Source organism: Rana temporaria, chromosome 4 (genome assembly GCF_905171775.1).
Source record: "Rana temporaria chromosome 4, aRanTem1.1, whole genome shotgun sequence".
Taxonomy (NCBI): domain Eukaryota; kingdom Metazoa; phylum Chordata; class Amphibia; order Anura; family Ranidae; genus Rana; species Rana temporaria.
In genome coordinates, this window is record NC_053492.1 from 318,609,774 (window position 1) to 318,625,707 (window position 15,934).

Here is a 15,934-nt window from a genome sequence, read left to right on the forward strand (position 1 = left end):
CTCTATGGTAACACCTTCGAAGAGTTTCATCTAGCGAGTAAAATAAATATTACTCCCTAGTTCAAATTGTATAGAAAGGTAAAACTGCTTGTTTTTTAAATAATTTACTACTTCCATACCGGGCCTATTTTGGCACTCCTCTCCTACATGTAAAAATCATATATTTTTTTTTTTTTTGCTAGAAAATTTCTCAGAAGCCCCAAACATGTTATTTATTTTTTGCATACACACTAGGAAATAAAATGGCGGTCACTGCAACTATTTATCTCGCACAGTATTTGTGCAATCATTTTTCAAACACCTTTTTTTGGGGGAAAAAACGGTTTTATGATTTTTTTTTTTAATGTAATGTGAAAGATGTTTGCGCCGAGTAAATAGATGCCTAACATGTCACGCTTTAAAATTGCGCACACTCATGGAATGGCGCCAAACTTCGGTACTTAAAAATCTCCATAGTGCTAGAATTGTTGCTCACACTCTCGAACGCACGCGCTGATACCTCACATATGGTTTGAACGGTGTTCACATGTGTGGGCGGGACTTGCGTGTGTGTTCGCTTCTGAGCGCGAGCTACCGGGGGCAGGGGCGTTTTTAAAGAAAAAATTATGTTACTGAATTTTTTTTTATTTTTAACACTTTTTACATTTTAATTAAAATTTTCCTTGTAACAGGAATCTATCGTGACAGGTCCTCTTTATGGAGAGATGCGGGGTCAAGAAGACTCCACATTTCTACTCCAGGCTGAAAAGCATGAGATCGAGAAAAAAAAATCACCCATCTCGTGCTGATCGCAGCTTTGTTAACATCTGGGAACCCGGGCGTGATGTCATAATGTCGCACTCAAGCCTCCGGAAATCTCTATCGTCTTTATCTGGCGCTGTCCAATTTTTTTCTCAGAGCCCCCCGAGGGTAGGGGAGAGCCTGAAGAACGGGAGGGGGCGGGGGATGTCGCCTATAAGAAAGATCAAGTGGTGGTACTGCCGCTATGATCATTCTTATTGTGGACAGAATCGCTGGCTGGAAATAATGATATCTGAATGCCTGTAGCTGCAGGCATCATTCAGATATCCCAGCTGACATTCCAGGACGTCATATGATGTCCTTGGGCTGGAAGTGGTTAATGTTAAAGACCCACTATAATACAGCATATCAGTAAAAGCTGTGCTCACATGAATAGAAAGGGGGAAGGAGCCACAAACAGGCTACACCACATGTCAACTGAAGGGGAATAAATTCCTCTTTTACAAACGGATCTATATCCATTGTTAATAAAACAGTTGATATCCCAATTGCTGTTTATGTATTGTGATATTACATTATATGTGATTTGTCGTCTTTTCTCCACTGTGTTTGAATTCAACCGTGTTTTTATAGCCAATTGAGAAGTAGAGGACCTTGTTGGAATATTCAAAGGGGTTGTAAAGGCAGAATTTTTTTTTATATTGATGCATTCTATGCATTAGACCTCTTTTGCACTGGGATGCTTTTCAGGCGTTTTAGCGCTAAAAAAGCCTGTAAAGCACCAGAAACGCGTCTCTCAAGCCACCCCATGTGAAAGCCCAAGTGCTTTCACACTGGGGCGGTGCGCTTGCAGGACGGGAAACAAAGTCCTGCAAGCAGCATCTTTTGGGGTGGTGCGGGAGCGGTGTATACACCGCTCCCAAAACGCCCTACCCATTGAAATGAATAGGCAGCGCTGCCGAAGCACCTGCAAAGTGATTTGGCAGCGCTACAACACGGCTGCTATTAACCCTTTCTTCGGCCACTATGGGGGGGGGGGGCAAAGAAAGGGTTAATGGCATTTGAAAAGCACTGCTAGAACAGCAGTAAAGCGCAGATAAAACTTTTAAAAGTTTTAGCTGCGCTTTCTGATGACGCCTGCACCGCCCCAGTCTGAAAGGGGTTTTAAGATAAAAAGCCTTCTGTGTACAGCAGCCCTCCTATTGCATGTGCCCCCTCTCTATCCAGCAATGTCCATTGGCTGACGCTGCTGGCAAAGTTAGCTAGCCAATTGCGAGAGAGGGCGGGGCTGGGGCTCCGTGTGTCTGAATGGACACACGGAGCTGTGACTCAGCTTGGTGCCCCCATAGCAAGCTGCTTGCTGTGGGGGCACTGAACAGGAGGGCGGGGTCATGATCACAGAAGAAGGACCCGAGAAGAGGAGGATCTGGGTTGTTCTGTGCAAATCCACTGCACGGGGGAGGGGGGGGGGGGGGGGAGTATAACATGTTTGTTATTTTTATGGTGAAAACAAATTTGAATTCACAATCACTTTAATATATGCCGTCCACCACCTTATGAAGGGCAAGCTCGTATGACTATGATATTAAGAGGTCTTAAAATTTGGTGAGCAATTTGCAATTTTCTTGGTGGTGGACCGCATGGCTATTTCACACACTTTGTGTTGGAACACTGGAAGTGATTGCACACAAGATTTGGATTTTGTTGCACTTTATTTGATGGACTCTAGTTATGTTACTTACAAGTGATGGTGCAATACAATTTGTTACACAATATTAGTAGATATCCGTTTGCGTATCTTGGTGGGCTGCAGTCACTTAGAAGTATTAAGTGACTAAAATCACAAAAATATTGCATACCGTGGTAATTTTAACAGATAATTTTTTTAGGGGGGGGGGGGGGTCAGGTGTTTGACTCTACATAGTGGATTGACTGCTTAATGTTTATCCATTTGAGATCTCACTATTGTTACTGAGAAAGTACAGTCAGGTCCATAAATATTGTGACATTGACACAATTCTAATCTTTTTGGCTCTATACATCACCACACTGGATTTGAAATGAAACAAACAAAATGTGCTTCAACTGCAGACTTTCAACTTTAATTTGAGGGTATTTACATCCAAATCAGGTGAACGGTGTAGGAATTACAACAGTTTGTATATGTGCATTAAGGGACCAAAAGTAATGGGACAGATTAACAATCATAAATCAAACTTTCACTTTTTAATACTTTGTTGCAAATCCTTTGCAGTCAATTACAGCCTGAAGTCTGGAACGCATATACATCACCAGACGATGGGTTTCATCCCTGGTGATGCTCTGCCAGGCATCTACTGCAACTGTCTTCAGTTCCTGCTTGTTCAGTTTTGTCTTCAGCAAGTGAAATACATGCTCAATCCGATTCAGGTCAGGTGATTGACTTGGCCATTGCATAACATTCCACTTCTTTCCCTTAAAAAAACTCTTTGGTTGCTTTCGCAGTATGCTTCGGGTCATTGACCATCTGCACTGTGAAGCACCGTCCAATGATTTCTAAAGCATTTGGCTGAATATGAGCAGATAATATTGCCCCAAACACTTCAGAATTCATCCTTCTGCTTTTGTCAGCCGTCACATCATCAATAAATACAACAGAACCAGTCCCATTGGCAGCCATACATGCCCACGCCATGACACTACCACCAACATGCTTCACTGATGAGGTGGTATGCTTTGGATCATGAGCAGTTCCTTTCCTTCTCCATACTCCTCTCTTCCCATCACTCTGGTACAAGTTGATCTTGGTCTCATCTGTCCATAGAATGTTGTTCCAGAACTGTGAAGGCTTTTTTAGATGTTGTTTGGCAAACTCTAATCTGGCCTTCTTGTTTTTGAGGCTCACCAATGGTTTACATCTTGTGGTGAAGTCTTCTCTTGATTGGTGACTTTGACACGCATACACCTACCTCCTGGAGAGTGTTCTTGATCTGGCCAACTGTTGTGAAGGGTGTTTTCTTCACCAGGAAAATAATTCTTCGGTCATCCACCACAGTTGTTTTCCGTGGTCTTCTAGGTCTTTTGGTGTTGCTGAGCTCACCGGTGAGTTCTTTGTTTTTAACGATGTTCCAAACAGTTGATTTGGCCACACCTAATGTTTTTGCTATTTCTCTGATGGGTTTGTTTTGTTTTTTCAGCCTAATGATGGCTTCCTTCACTGATGGTGACGGCTCTTTGGATCTCATATTGAGAGTTGACAGCAACAGATTTCAAATGCAAATGGCACACTTGAAATGAACTCTGGACCTTTTATCTGCTCCTTGTAAAGGGGATAATGAGGGAATAACGCACACCTGGCCATGGAACATGCTGAGCAGCCAATTTTCCCATTGCTTTTGGTTCCTTAACCACTTAAGGACCGCCTCATGTACATATACGTCAGCAGAATGGCACAGGCAGGCACATCAACGTGTATATATACGTGCCCTGCTTGACGTGGGTCAGGGGTCCGATCGGGACCCCCCCCCCGTACATGCGGCGGTCCCCGTGGCTTCAGGAGCGATCCGGGACGACGGCGCGGCTATTCGTTTATAGCCGCTCCGTCGCGATCGCTCCCCGGAGCTGAAGAACGGGGAGAGCCGTGTGTAAACACGGCTTCCCCGTGCTTCACTGTGTCGGCGCATCGATCGCGTCATTCCCTTTATAGGGAAGACACGATCGATGACGTCATTCCTACAGCCACACACCCCTACACTAGTAAACACACACAAAGTAAACCCTAACTCCTACAGCGCCCCCTGTGGTTAACTCCCAAACTGCAACTGTCATTTTCACAATAAAGAATGCAATTTAAATGCATTTTTTGCTGTGAAAATGACAATTGTCCCAAAAATGTGTCAAAATTGGCCGAAGTGTCCGCCATAATGTCGCAGTCACGAAAAAAATCGCTGATCGCCGCCATTAGTAGTAAAAATAAATAAATAAATAAAAATGCAAAAAAACTATCCCCTATTTTGTAAACACTATAAATTTTGCGCAAACCAACCGATAAACGATTATTGCGATTTTTTTTTTTTACCAAAAATAGGTAGAAGAATACGTATCGGCCTAAACTGAGGAAAAAAAATGTTATATATGTTTTTGGGGGATATTTATTATAGCAAAAAGTAAAAAATATAGCATTTTTTTCAAAATTGTCGCTCTATTTTTGTTTATAGCGCAAAAAATAAAAACCGCAGAGGTGATAAAATACCACCAAAAGAAAGCTCTATTTGTGGGGAAAAAAAGACGCCAATTTTGTTTGGGAGCCACGTCGCACGACCGTGCAATTGTCTGTTAAAGCGACGCAGTCCCGAACTGTAAAAACCCCTTGGGTCTTTAGGCAGCATTTTGGTCCGGTGCTTAAGTGGTTAAAAAGTGGAAGGCACATATACAAACCATTGTAATTCCTACACCGTTCACCTGATTTGGATGTAAATACCCTCAAATTAAAGCTGAAAGTCTGCAGTTGAAGCATATCTTGTTTGTTTCATTTCAAATCCATTGTGGTGGTGTAAAGAGTCAAAAAGATTAGAATTGTCGATGTCCCAATATTTATGGACCTGACTGTATGTGTCTTACCTGATCATATTACAATAGAGCCATCCTAATGTTGGCAGAGAAACGTGTCTTAAGTTTTGGGACTTCTAGATAGTACTGTGATTTTAACTGCATTTTAACACTTTGATTGGCCCAAAAGATTTTTGAAATCTCCACAGCAAAATAAAATGTTATGCATTGACCATAAAAGCTGTTGTGAGACAAATGTTGATCTAACACTATTTTAACTAAACCTGTCAATTTTATTTGTTATCTAATGCATTTCATTTTACTTTCTTTATCCCAACATTAGTTTCCTTTTCTAATTAAATATGCCTTTTTAATTTTTTTTAGGAGAACTTGTGTTTCAGTTGAAAAGAAGACCTTCAGATTACTTCTCAAAGAAAAACCGAAAACATGAGGGCAAGCCATCAAAAGAAAGGATGGATGCCTATGGTTACTCTCTTTCACCAGATAAACTGCCTTACTTGGTAGAATTGAGTCCAGGTAAGACATGACATTTTTTAGGTGTGGTACACTAGGTTTACCGTGCAACATTTTCTAAATGCATGGGCTAATCTTATCATAAGCTCATTATGCACATTTGATTAACAGGTTGTTCACGGTTGACTTTGAATTTAGAAACTCCTCAAGCATTTTTGGTTAATTATGACTTGTTTTGCAAGGCACGCTTGTACTTCATTACAATACAATATTCACTATGAACTCTACGGTCATTTTAATTATGAATTTCACTGTGTTTAACAGGTCAAAGAAAGTTTATTTTTGTTCCTTTTTGGGGTTAACATGTTTTTTTAGTTGGCTTTACAGAGCTCAAAAATCTGCGGGTTCATCAAGAAGAAACCCATGTTAGGTTGTTCAGTAAGAAGGGACCCAGGGGGTCAGATTGGAGCAGGACCCTCCTGCTAATTTTAGGGAATTTTCTGTAAAGGAACCAGATCTCAATCAGCATTACACAGCATGGCTTTAATAGAATCACAGAAATTGGTACTTTTAAGTGATTCTTTAAATACAGTGCATGGGTTTAAAACTAACCATTGTACAATGCTTGCAAGTGCTGCTTTTACTGTATGTTTGTTCTTAATAATTGAAATAGACACTGGCCATATGGCAATATGGTTATGGATTTTTTATTTTTTTTTGGCATAATAATAAGTGTCTGCCCAACTTCTGTTCCCTACTCTATACATCACTTCAAACATTTGTAGAGGTCTGCTTGTTTAAAAAATCAGAACAGTAATTATTCAGATTATTCAGGTCCCGCATAGGACCCTGTTCATATGGTTAGACAAGTGCATATATAGGGGCCTTTTTTTTTTTTCTTTTTATAAATCTTTGCATGTTTCTCAGATCAAAATGTTGTTCTAGATCAAATTGGGTGTGCTATTATTTATCCAAAATGTGAAACTTTTACCTGAAAGATAAGACATTTGGGCAATTAAGTGAATGCAGCCCTCATATTACTAATGATGATTCTTTTGAAAAACCAGAGCAGGTGCATGATTAATGGGATATAGCTACTTTCCTCTAGAAATATTGATGGCTGCAAAATATCTGGGGACGGGAAGTAGGTGCTGCGGAACAGGTTAGAACAGCATACAGGAATGCAGTACTAGAGGGTACCTGCCATGCAGCACAGGTGTTTAGCGTTTTAAATGACCAGATGATAGGTCAGCTTGAAGTCCATCCTAACGGACTAGCAAAAGTGTGCCCATTTCAGGCACAGGAGTTAATGGACCACTAAAAACATCCTTGTGATTGGGGGGGGGGGGCATAAATAGATCAGCAAGATAAGTAAGCTAGTGAAGTATTTTGGAGAAAGTTGCTGACCTTTGTTAGAGAACATCAATATATACAGGTCCTGCACAGACGTTTGACATTTGCATGTTTAACATTAGTAAAGGCAGGTGGATTTCAGCCATGCTTCCTTGCTCTTTAATAGTCTGTTCTGCAACATAACTTTTCACACATCTTGCTCACTTTAATCTCACTATTAAGTATTGTATTTGTGAACTTGCACATGAGTTAAATGGGAAATGCCTCTAAATTCAAATGTAATATTAATTGTGTGTGTGTGTGTATGTATGTATAAATTATTTCAGCGTGTGGCAGTCTGCATTATGTAATTTAATGAGCAGGTTTTACTAATACTATGAAAATTCTTAACAGAAGGTACAGTGGTAGTGACACCTGCAGAAAAATAAAGTCCTTTGCTACCAAGAATAAGTGTGTGCATGTTATTAATATAAGCCAGAAACCGCACAAGGTTCCCATTTAACATAAATACCACCACTAAACCACTAAATGTATGTGTCATACGTGATCAAAATAAAAACACAATATTTGGATGTTCTAGGCTGCCAATTCACACTTTCCTGTCTTCTCTCTTACTGCTTTTCTTGGCATGCTCTGCATGGTCTGTTCTGCTGGTGGTGTCTTTTCCTGGGTCCTGTCTGTGTGTGTGTTCTGTCCTCAGGCAGAAGGAACCACTTTGCCTACTACAACTTTCATTCTTGTGAAGGTAATAACGTGTTTACAAACTAATGACGCAGTGGATCAAGTGCTCATTTGTTTCAAAATCTCGCTTGCATTTTTCCTGATTTTGTCTTGTTTCATATTCTTTTAGCAAACATAAAGAGATTAGATTTACCGTTACCTGTATTGGCCTCCTATTTGTGATATTTTGTTGTGCAAGTAACATTGTGCACAGTACGCCATAACGGCAAAACAAACATCAAAAGATTATGATTGCAGTCATGGGTAGAAGCAACCTACTTTTTACCATATACTGGGGCATGAAGTCACAGCATTCTTTGCTAGCCCCATAGCCCCATTCACATCTTTTGATATCAATGGAAATAAATTAAAACGCAAATTGCGCTGCACTGTACGTTGCACTTTAACGCACATCATAACACATTAACACAGACTGACGCATGTTGCAACGAGAGCTGTCATGCGGTTTGATGCTTTTACATTGATTTCAGCAAAAAACACATCAGGCAAAAATAGTTATTTTGGTGTTAGTTTTAAAAATAAGAGCAACAAACTTTATTTTATGGTTAAATCTTGGACATTTATCCAGAGAGATATTTCCATAAGTAACAATGTTTTTATTTAAGATTTACATTAGCTGGCACATAGTTCAGAAATAATGGATGCATTTTATTGTAATTTTATATTATAAATGTTATAGACATAAACAGAATGACAAAGTTATTATTTTAGTCTAGACAGATAAATCATACCAGTAATATTTTTTTTTTCCTTCCTACATTGAGATGGGTCAGACTCTAGGGATAAGCCAAAGCTCTATCGTCTTCAGCGAAGTGTCACTGAAGTTGGAACTGAGAAACTTGATGAGAATTCTATACAGGTGAGATGTTGCTTATTAGAATTACAAGATGTCAGTTATTAATATCCTAACATTTATATCGCTTGTATCTAATTTTTTATTTATTTTTTACTTTTGAAAGATGGTGTTTAATATAGTAATTCAATATATATTTTCTCCATCATTCATTGAGGCACAGCACTGTAGATATACTGATGCCTATGATAGGAATAGACACAGAATGAAATTTTAAAAGGGTCAAGCTTTTTCGAGTGGCTATACCCCTATACTTGGTATGTAGCGAAGTTTAGATTAAAGGGGTTGTATCGTTTTTTTTTTTTTTTTTTATTTAATAACCAACATGTTATACTTGCATCCACTGTGCAGTTCGTTTTGCACCGAGTGGCCCTGACCCGGCTGTTCTGGGGTCCCACGGCGGCTGTCTCGGCTTCTAACTGCTAAAGCCAATCCCTTCTGGGAAGCTTTTTCCCGAGGGGGTAGCTTGCGAGCATGCTTCCTTGTCGTACAGTTGGTGTCCATAGACGCCAACTGTATGACTAGGTAGGATGCATTAAGGTGACAAAACACAAACCTTTACAACCCCTTTAACCGCTTAAGGGACCGCCTGGGCAAAAGGACGTACAGGTACTTCCCCTTTAGGAGCCCAGCCGTGGGTCGCGCGCCGCCGCGACCTGGAAACCCGATCGCCGCCGGTGTCCCGCGATCGGGTCACGGAGCTGGAGAAAGGGGAGAGGCAAGAGTAAACAAACCTTTTCCCGTTCTTCCTAGTGAGAGTGTCACTGATCGTCTGTTCCCTGTCATAGGGAACGACGATCAGTGATGTCACATGCCAAGTCACACCCCCACACAGAATTACTCGCTAGGGCACACCTAACCCCTTCAGCGCTGATCGCTGTAAAAATTACAATGGTCCCAAAAGTGTCCGATGTGTCCGCCATATTGCAGTTGCGATAAAAATCGCTGATCGCCGCCATTACTAGTAAAAAAAATATATATATATTAATAAATATGTCAGAAAACTATCCCCTATTTTGTAGACACTATAACTTTTGCGCAAACCGATCAATATTGCGATATTTTTTTTTTTTTTTAGCAAAAATATGTAGAATATGTATCGGCCTAAACTGAAGATTATATATCTATATATATATATATATATATATATATATATATATATATATATATATATATATATTAATATATAATATATATTAATATATAATATATATTATATCGGGATTTTACGGAGGTAACTCATTGGGACAGGTCCTGGTCGTTTCTTGAAAGGAATCACCTTCTTTCTGTGGTAGCACTGTTCTCTAATGCTGATATCTGGAAAATACTTCCCCCTCCACTGCTTTTTAAAATACCTTCTCATGGCTCTATTCTGACCCAGAAGGGCATATTTCTCAGAAGTCCTTTGTCTGCGCCATGATGAACCAATGATCCCTGCTTTTTCAAGATCTAATTTTGCTTCTCAATCACTGGCTTTTATGGCATAGCTGTGACACAGACTCTTTGCTGTCCCACCTTGCTTCTTTATCTTCAATCATGAGGTCAAAACATTGTAAAGCCTCTCTTGTACTGTGGGATTTGAATTCAGTCCTGTAGAAACCTCCCTTTACGGCAAGAAAATTACTTTGTAGGCTTTATAGCCATTAGCTTGGCAATGGGGGTTCTGGAACGTCTCATACGGCTCCATTTCTGGTTCTTGACAAATATAAGGTTGTTTTCAGGCATAATATATTATTATTATTATTATTATTATTATTATTATTATTATTATTATTATTATTTTTATTATTAATAATAATAAAAATAATAATAATAATTTTTTGTTTTAACTAAAGTTATGTCCTGTTTTTTCAATTTAATGTTCCCCGCACACTTCTCTAATTTAATAGCACTGCTGGGGTAGCATAATCTCAGATGAAGCAGTGAGCATAAGGGTATGTTGGACCACTGGAGATTTACTCTCTGCATTTTTGTGTGTGTGTGAGCCGCAGTCTGACTTGCGGGTGTGCTACCAGATAAGGTTTCTTTAACCTTTTGCTGGAGCACATAGCATCATAAAAAAATAAGACAAGCATATCACTCAGTATGCAGCCCGACTTCATTACAGTAATAAGGTATAAGCAGGCTTTAACATCCCTGTAATGAAGTTTTAAAATGACAGCTCCTTCGAGAGGTTGTAAAGTCAGAAGGTTTTTTTATCTTAATGCATTCTGTGCACTTAAGATAAAAAGCCTTCTGTGTGCAGCAGCCCCCTCGGCCTACCTAATACTTACCTGTGCCTCATCTCTGTCCAGCAATGTCCACAAATATCTTTGCTGTCCGAGACGTTCCCTCATGATTGGATTAGACACAGCAGCGGCACCATTGGCACTAGCCCATCAAGGGAGAGAGGGTAGGCCACGGGCCATCTTTATGTGTTGAATAAAAAAACATTTACAATTACTTTTAAGCTATGAAAATGCTTACTGTACATATTGCTCTTTTAGAAACAGAAGCCTTTGTGAACTAGGCCTTAGTCTTTAATCTTCCTACAAGCAGCAATATTCCCACATGTACTTGAATCGACAGTGCTGTATCTCTCAATGAACCTCACAGAAAAGGATTTTACGTTAAGAGAATAATCCTATTTTAAATTTTTTACATTAGAATTTGTGTAAAATAGCTTTCAATGGTCATTGTGAAATTATAATCAATTAGCAATGTATAGTTTTGTATTACAGGGGTAGTATTACAGTTATATTACAATTGTACGCTGTTGTTGATTCTATTGAAACTGATGTTTTTTTATACAGTTGTTTGGCCCAGGCATACAGCCCCATCACTGCGATCTTACAAATATGGATGGAGTAGTCACGGTCACCCCAAGAAGTATTGATGCTGATACTTTTGTTGATGATCAGCGTATCACTGAAACCACCATGTTACACAGTGGAGTGAAGGTGCAGTTTGGGTCATCCCATGTTTTTAAATTTGTGGATCCTAATCATGACCAGTTGCTGGGTAAAAGACCATCTGATGCTGGACAGATGTTTAGAGGGCAAAGGGGCAAGATGGGGTAAGCTTCTAACTTTTTTTCTTTTCTTGTTATTGTAATGTTATTTTAAAGTTATTGTTTATTTTCAAATCTCATAAACCCATATTTTATTTGCAATAGAAAACATATTAAATGTTTAAACTGAGAAACTATATACAATTTTTAAGAAAAAAAATTAAGGTTTTGAAATTAATAGCAGTAACCTATAGCAAAAAATGTGGGACATGGCAACTAAAAGCTGGCAATGTAAGTGGTACGAACAAGGAAGAACTGGAAGAACATTTTGCAACTACGGTAATTAGGTTAATTGGCAACAGGTCAGTAACACGATTGGTTATATGAAGAGCATCTCAGAGTCAAAGTGTCTCAAAAGACATTGGGCAGAGAACCGCCAATCTTTGAAAAGCTGCATCTAAAAATTGAAAGATTTCCCATTAATAATCCTTGACATAAAATTGCGAAGACTTTAAATGCATCATCTACAGTACATCATAAAAAGATTGAGAATCTGGATAAATCTCTGTGCGCAAAGGACAAGGCCAAAATGCAATATTGGACGCCTGTCATCTTTAGGCCCTCAGGCATTAAAAACCGCAATGATTCTGTGATTGACATCACTGCATGGGATCGGGAATATTTTCAAAAATCGCTGTCTGTGAATGCAAGTTAAAGCTCCATCGTGCAAAGAAGAAACCATGAACATGATCCAGAAACACTGCCATCTTCTCTGGGCCAAAGCTCATTTGAAAGGGTCTGTTTGAAAGTGGAAAACTGTTCTGTGGTCAGACCAATCAAATTTTGACATTCTTTTGGCAACCATGGGCACCACGTCCTCTACTAAAGAGGATAGGGACTTTCAGGCTTGTTAACAGTGCTCGGTTCAAAAGCCTGCATCTCTGATTGTATAGGGGTGCATTAGTGTGCATGGAATGGGCAGACTGCACATCTGGAATGGAACCATCAGTGCTGAAAGACAGACAGATCCAGGTTTTAAAGCGGCTTGTGCTCCCAACTAGATGATGACATTTTCAGGGAAGGCCTTGCACATTTAAGCAGGACAATGCTAACCACATACTACATCTATGACAACAGCTTGTTATTGTAGTAGAAGACTTTGGGTGCTTAAATGGCCTGCAGTCCAGTCCTTTCACAAACTGAAAATATTTCATGCGTCCTGAGATAAAATAAATGACCAAGAAGACCCAGGACTGTTGAACAGTTAGAATCCTATAAGTTAGAGTCCTATATCGGGCAAGAATGGGACACATTTCTTCTAAAACTCCAGCAGCTGGTCTCCTCTGTTCCCAGACATTTACTGACTTTACAGTACCTTCAAACCCTAAACAAGCCCTGCCCAGCAGCATAGCCAAGGAATATTTATCCAAAGGGAAGTTTATTCAGGAACAGTGCTCATGACACCAGTTTACCTTACTAAAGCATATGGAGACCAGGTATGCCAGGCTGCTCTATTTTTATCTTATTGGAGTGACGTGGTGGTGTTGCCCCAAATTTGCTAAAGTGGTACGTTCTAAGGTTGGGAAAAATATGTTTGTCAATTGACTTTGGGTACGTGGAGTCTGTTCTGCTTTTTTTAGTTAGTAGTTGGAGCTATTTCTGTTCTTGTTTCTTAAGTGTATCAAGTGGTGGTTAAGGATAAAACTTCATATCTTCGTACTAAGCCTACCAAGAGATATGGCTTCCGATTACTTTTGCCAAGCCTCTCAGATCTATATTTAAGAGGTTAAGAAGAATGGCCTGCTGTTCTTAAGGACTTTATTTGAAAGCTGAATTGTCCCACAATTTCACATTAGTACTGCCACAGTATCTGCTTTCCACTCTGTCTAATTTGCAAAGATCCAGTGGGTTGTTATGAGTCAGAATCGTTGAGGCAAATCCTTTTCATTTTCTGTGTTTCAAGAGGATTAAGAATTGAAGGAGTAGAATAATTTCCCTAAATGAAAACCTGCAAACAAAAGTGCATTTTAGATAGAAGATAGACCATAAAAAATAAAAATATGCTACTGGAGAAATTAAAGTAAATGTAAAAAAAAAAAGTATCTTTTTAACCACTTGCTGCCGGCCGTACGACTTTGTATGGCCGCAGTGTGGATCCCAATTGCCGTGAGGCCTTCTATATACGGCCTCCAGCCACTGGGGGGTGCGCGAGCCCGCGCCGCATCACTGAGATGCGAGGCACCCGCGATCGGCGGTTACACAGACAAGGTTGTGGATCTGTGTGTATAAACACACAGATCCACGTCCTGTCAGGGAGAGAGGAGACCGATGCTGTGTCCCTTGTACATAGGGACACAGATCGGTCACCTCCTCCTGTCAGTCCCCTTCCCCCACAGTTAGAAACACTATGCAGGGTACACATTTAACCCCTTCCCTGCCAGTCACATTTATACAGTAATTAGTGCATATTTATAGCACTGATCGCAGTATAAATGTGAATGGTGCCAAAAATGTGTCAAGTGTCCCATGTGTCCGCCATAATGTGGCAGTCCCAATAAAAATCGCCGATCACCGCCATTACTATTAAAAAAAAATTATTCTGTCCCCTATTTTGTAGGCGCTATAACTTTTGCGCAAACCAGTCGCTTATTGCAATTTTTTTTTTTTTACCAAAAATATGTAGAAAAATACATATCAGCCTAGACTGAGGAAAAAATGTTTTTTTACAAAAAACTGGGCTATTTATTATAGCAACAAGTAAAACATATTTTTTTTTTCAAAATTGTCGCTCTTTTTTTTGTTTATAGCGCAAAAAATGAAAAACCGCAGAGGTGATCAAATACCACCAAAAGAAAGCTCTATTTGTGGGGAAAAAAGGACGTCAATTTTGTTTGGGAGCCACGTCGCACGACTGCGCAATTGTCAGTTAAAGCGACGCAGTGCCGGAAGCTGAAATTTCACCTGGGCAGGAGGAGGGTATATGTGCCCAGTAAGCAAGTGGTTAAACAAGATTTTGCACAACTTTTTTTTTTGGGGGGTAATATAAAGGACTAAAGTCTCAAATCTTTTTAATATGTTAAAAACGTTTTTTTTTTTTAATGCAATATGTAAGATTTTAAATCTATTACTAAAATAATACCTGGTAATTGTGCCATTGTGATCCTTGTTCAGCCACTTGCTCTTATTGGGTAACAGTGCTCTGTCTGTGTCTTTCAATTCCTCTCCTATGTTGTCACATGCTCTTCCAGTGGAAACGCTAACCAACTGTATATCCTGCTTCAGCTGCCTGATATAATGAGATAAATTGGTCGCAAAGGTTTTTACTTCTCAGTTCTAAGGCTCCTTTCACACTTGTGAAACTATTCCTGTGACTTTACACAGCACAGTCACATGACAAGTCGTACCCCATGATTCCCAATGATAACCATTTATATCTGTGCGACCTTCAAGTTGCGCATACTTCAAAGTAGTCCCTGTACTACTGACTTTGATGCGAGTTGAGGTCCATAGACCTTAAGTTTACACAGGCATTCCCTGAAATCGCAGCCGCAAAATTGCATGACTGTTAAAGGGGTTGTAAAGGTACATTTTTTATTTTCCCCCTAAATAGCTTCCTTTACCTTAGTGCAGTCCTCCTTCACTTACCTCATCCTTAGATTTGGCTTTTAAATGCCCTTATTTATCCTCACTTCTGTAACTGCACACAGTAATGCGAGGCTTTCTCCCTGGTGTCGAGAGAGCCTCTTGAGGGGGGAGGGGGCGAGCAGGCAAGTCAGGACACTCTCTAAGTTGCAGATAGAGAAAGGAGCTGTGTGCTAGTTGGTGTCCTGACACTCCTGCTCGCCCCTCCCCCTAAAGAGGCTTTCTCCACACCAGTGAGAGCCCTGCATTACTGTGTGTAGTTACAGACAGAAAAACAGGAAGTGAGGATTTCTCAGAAGAAATAAGGATATTTTAAAGCAAAATGGAAGGATGAGGTAAGTGAAGGAGGACTGCACTAAGGTAAAGGAAGCTATTTATGGGGAAAAAAAACTACCTTTACAACCCCTTTAAGTCACGACAGTGTGAAAGGGCCCTAAGGCTACTTTCACATCAAAAATTAATCTTGAAAGTATAAATAAACGTTCTGCTTCTCGGATTACGTTTTTCTTCATTTAGATGTATCCAGCGTTATCTGTATGCCATGGTTGTTAATGTTGATCCAAGTTTCCTTGTTGACAAGGTATGTTGGGGTTGCCATCAAAAGAAATGCAACT

The 15,934-nt window shown here is 39.8% G+C and overlaps 1 protein-coding gene across 20 annotated transcripts in view; it reads left to right on the forward strand.

Moving 5' to 3' along the window:
- AFDN (afadin, adherens junction formation factor) overlaps window positions 1–15,934 on the forward strand; it is a 284,571-nt gene that overhangs the window by 120,730 nt on the left and 147,907 nt on the right. For 14 of the 20 annotated variants that reach the window (XM_040350667.1, XM_040350660.1, XM_040350652.1 and 11 more), the window contains exons 8-11: window positions 5,653–5,805; window positions 7,796–7,840; window positions 8,601–8,695; window positions 11,482–11,744. In XM_040350667.1, coding sequence (XP_040206601.1) covers window positions 5,653–5,805; window positions 7,796–7,840; window positions 8,601–8,695; window positions 11,482–11,744 — 556 coding nt within the window. The remainder of the gene's footprint in view (window positions 1–5,652; window positions 5,806–7,795; window positions 7,841–8,600; window positions 8,696–11,481; window positions 11,745–15,934) is intronic. The other 6 variants (XM_040350656.1, XM_040350659.1, XM_040350671.1 and 3 more) reach the window with 2 other exon arrangements.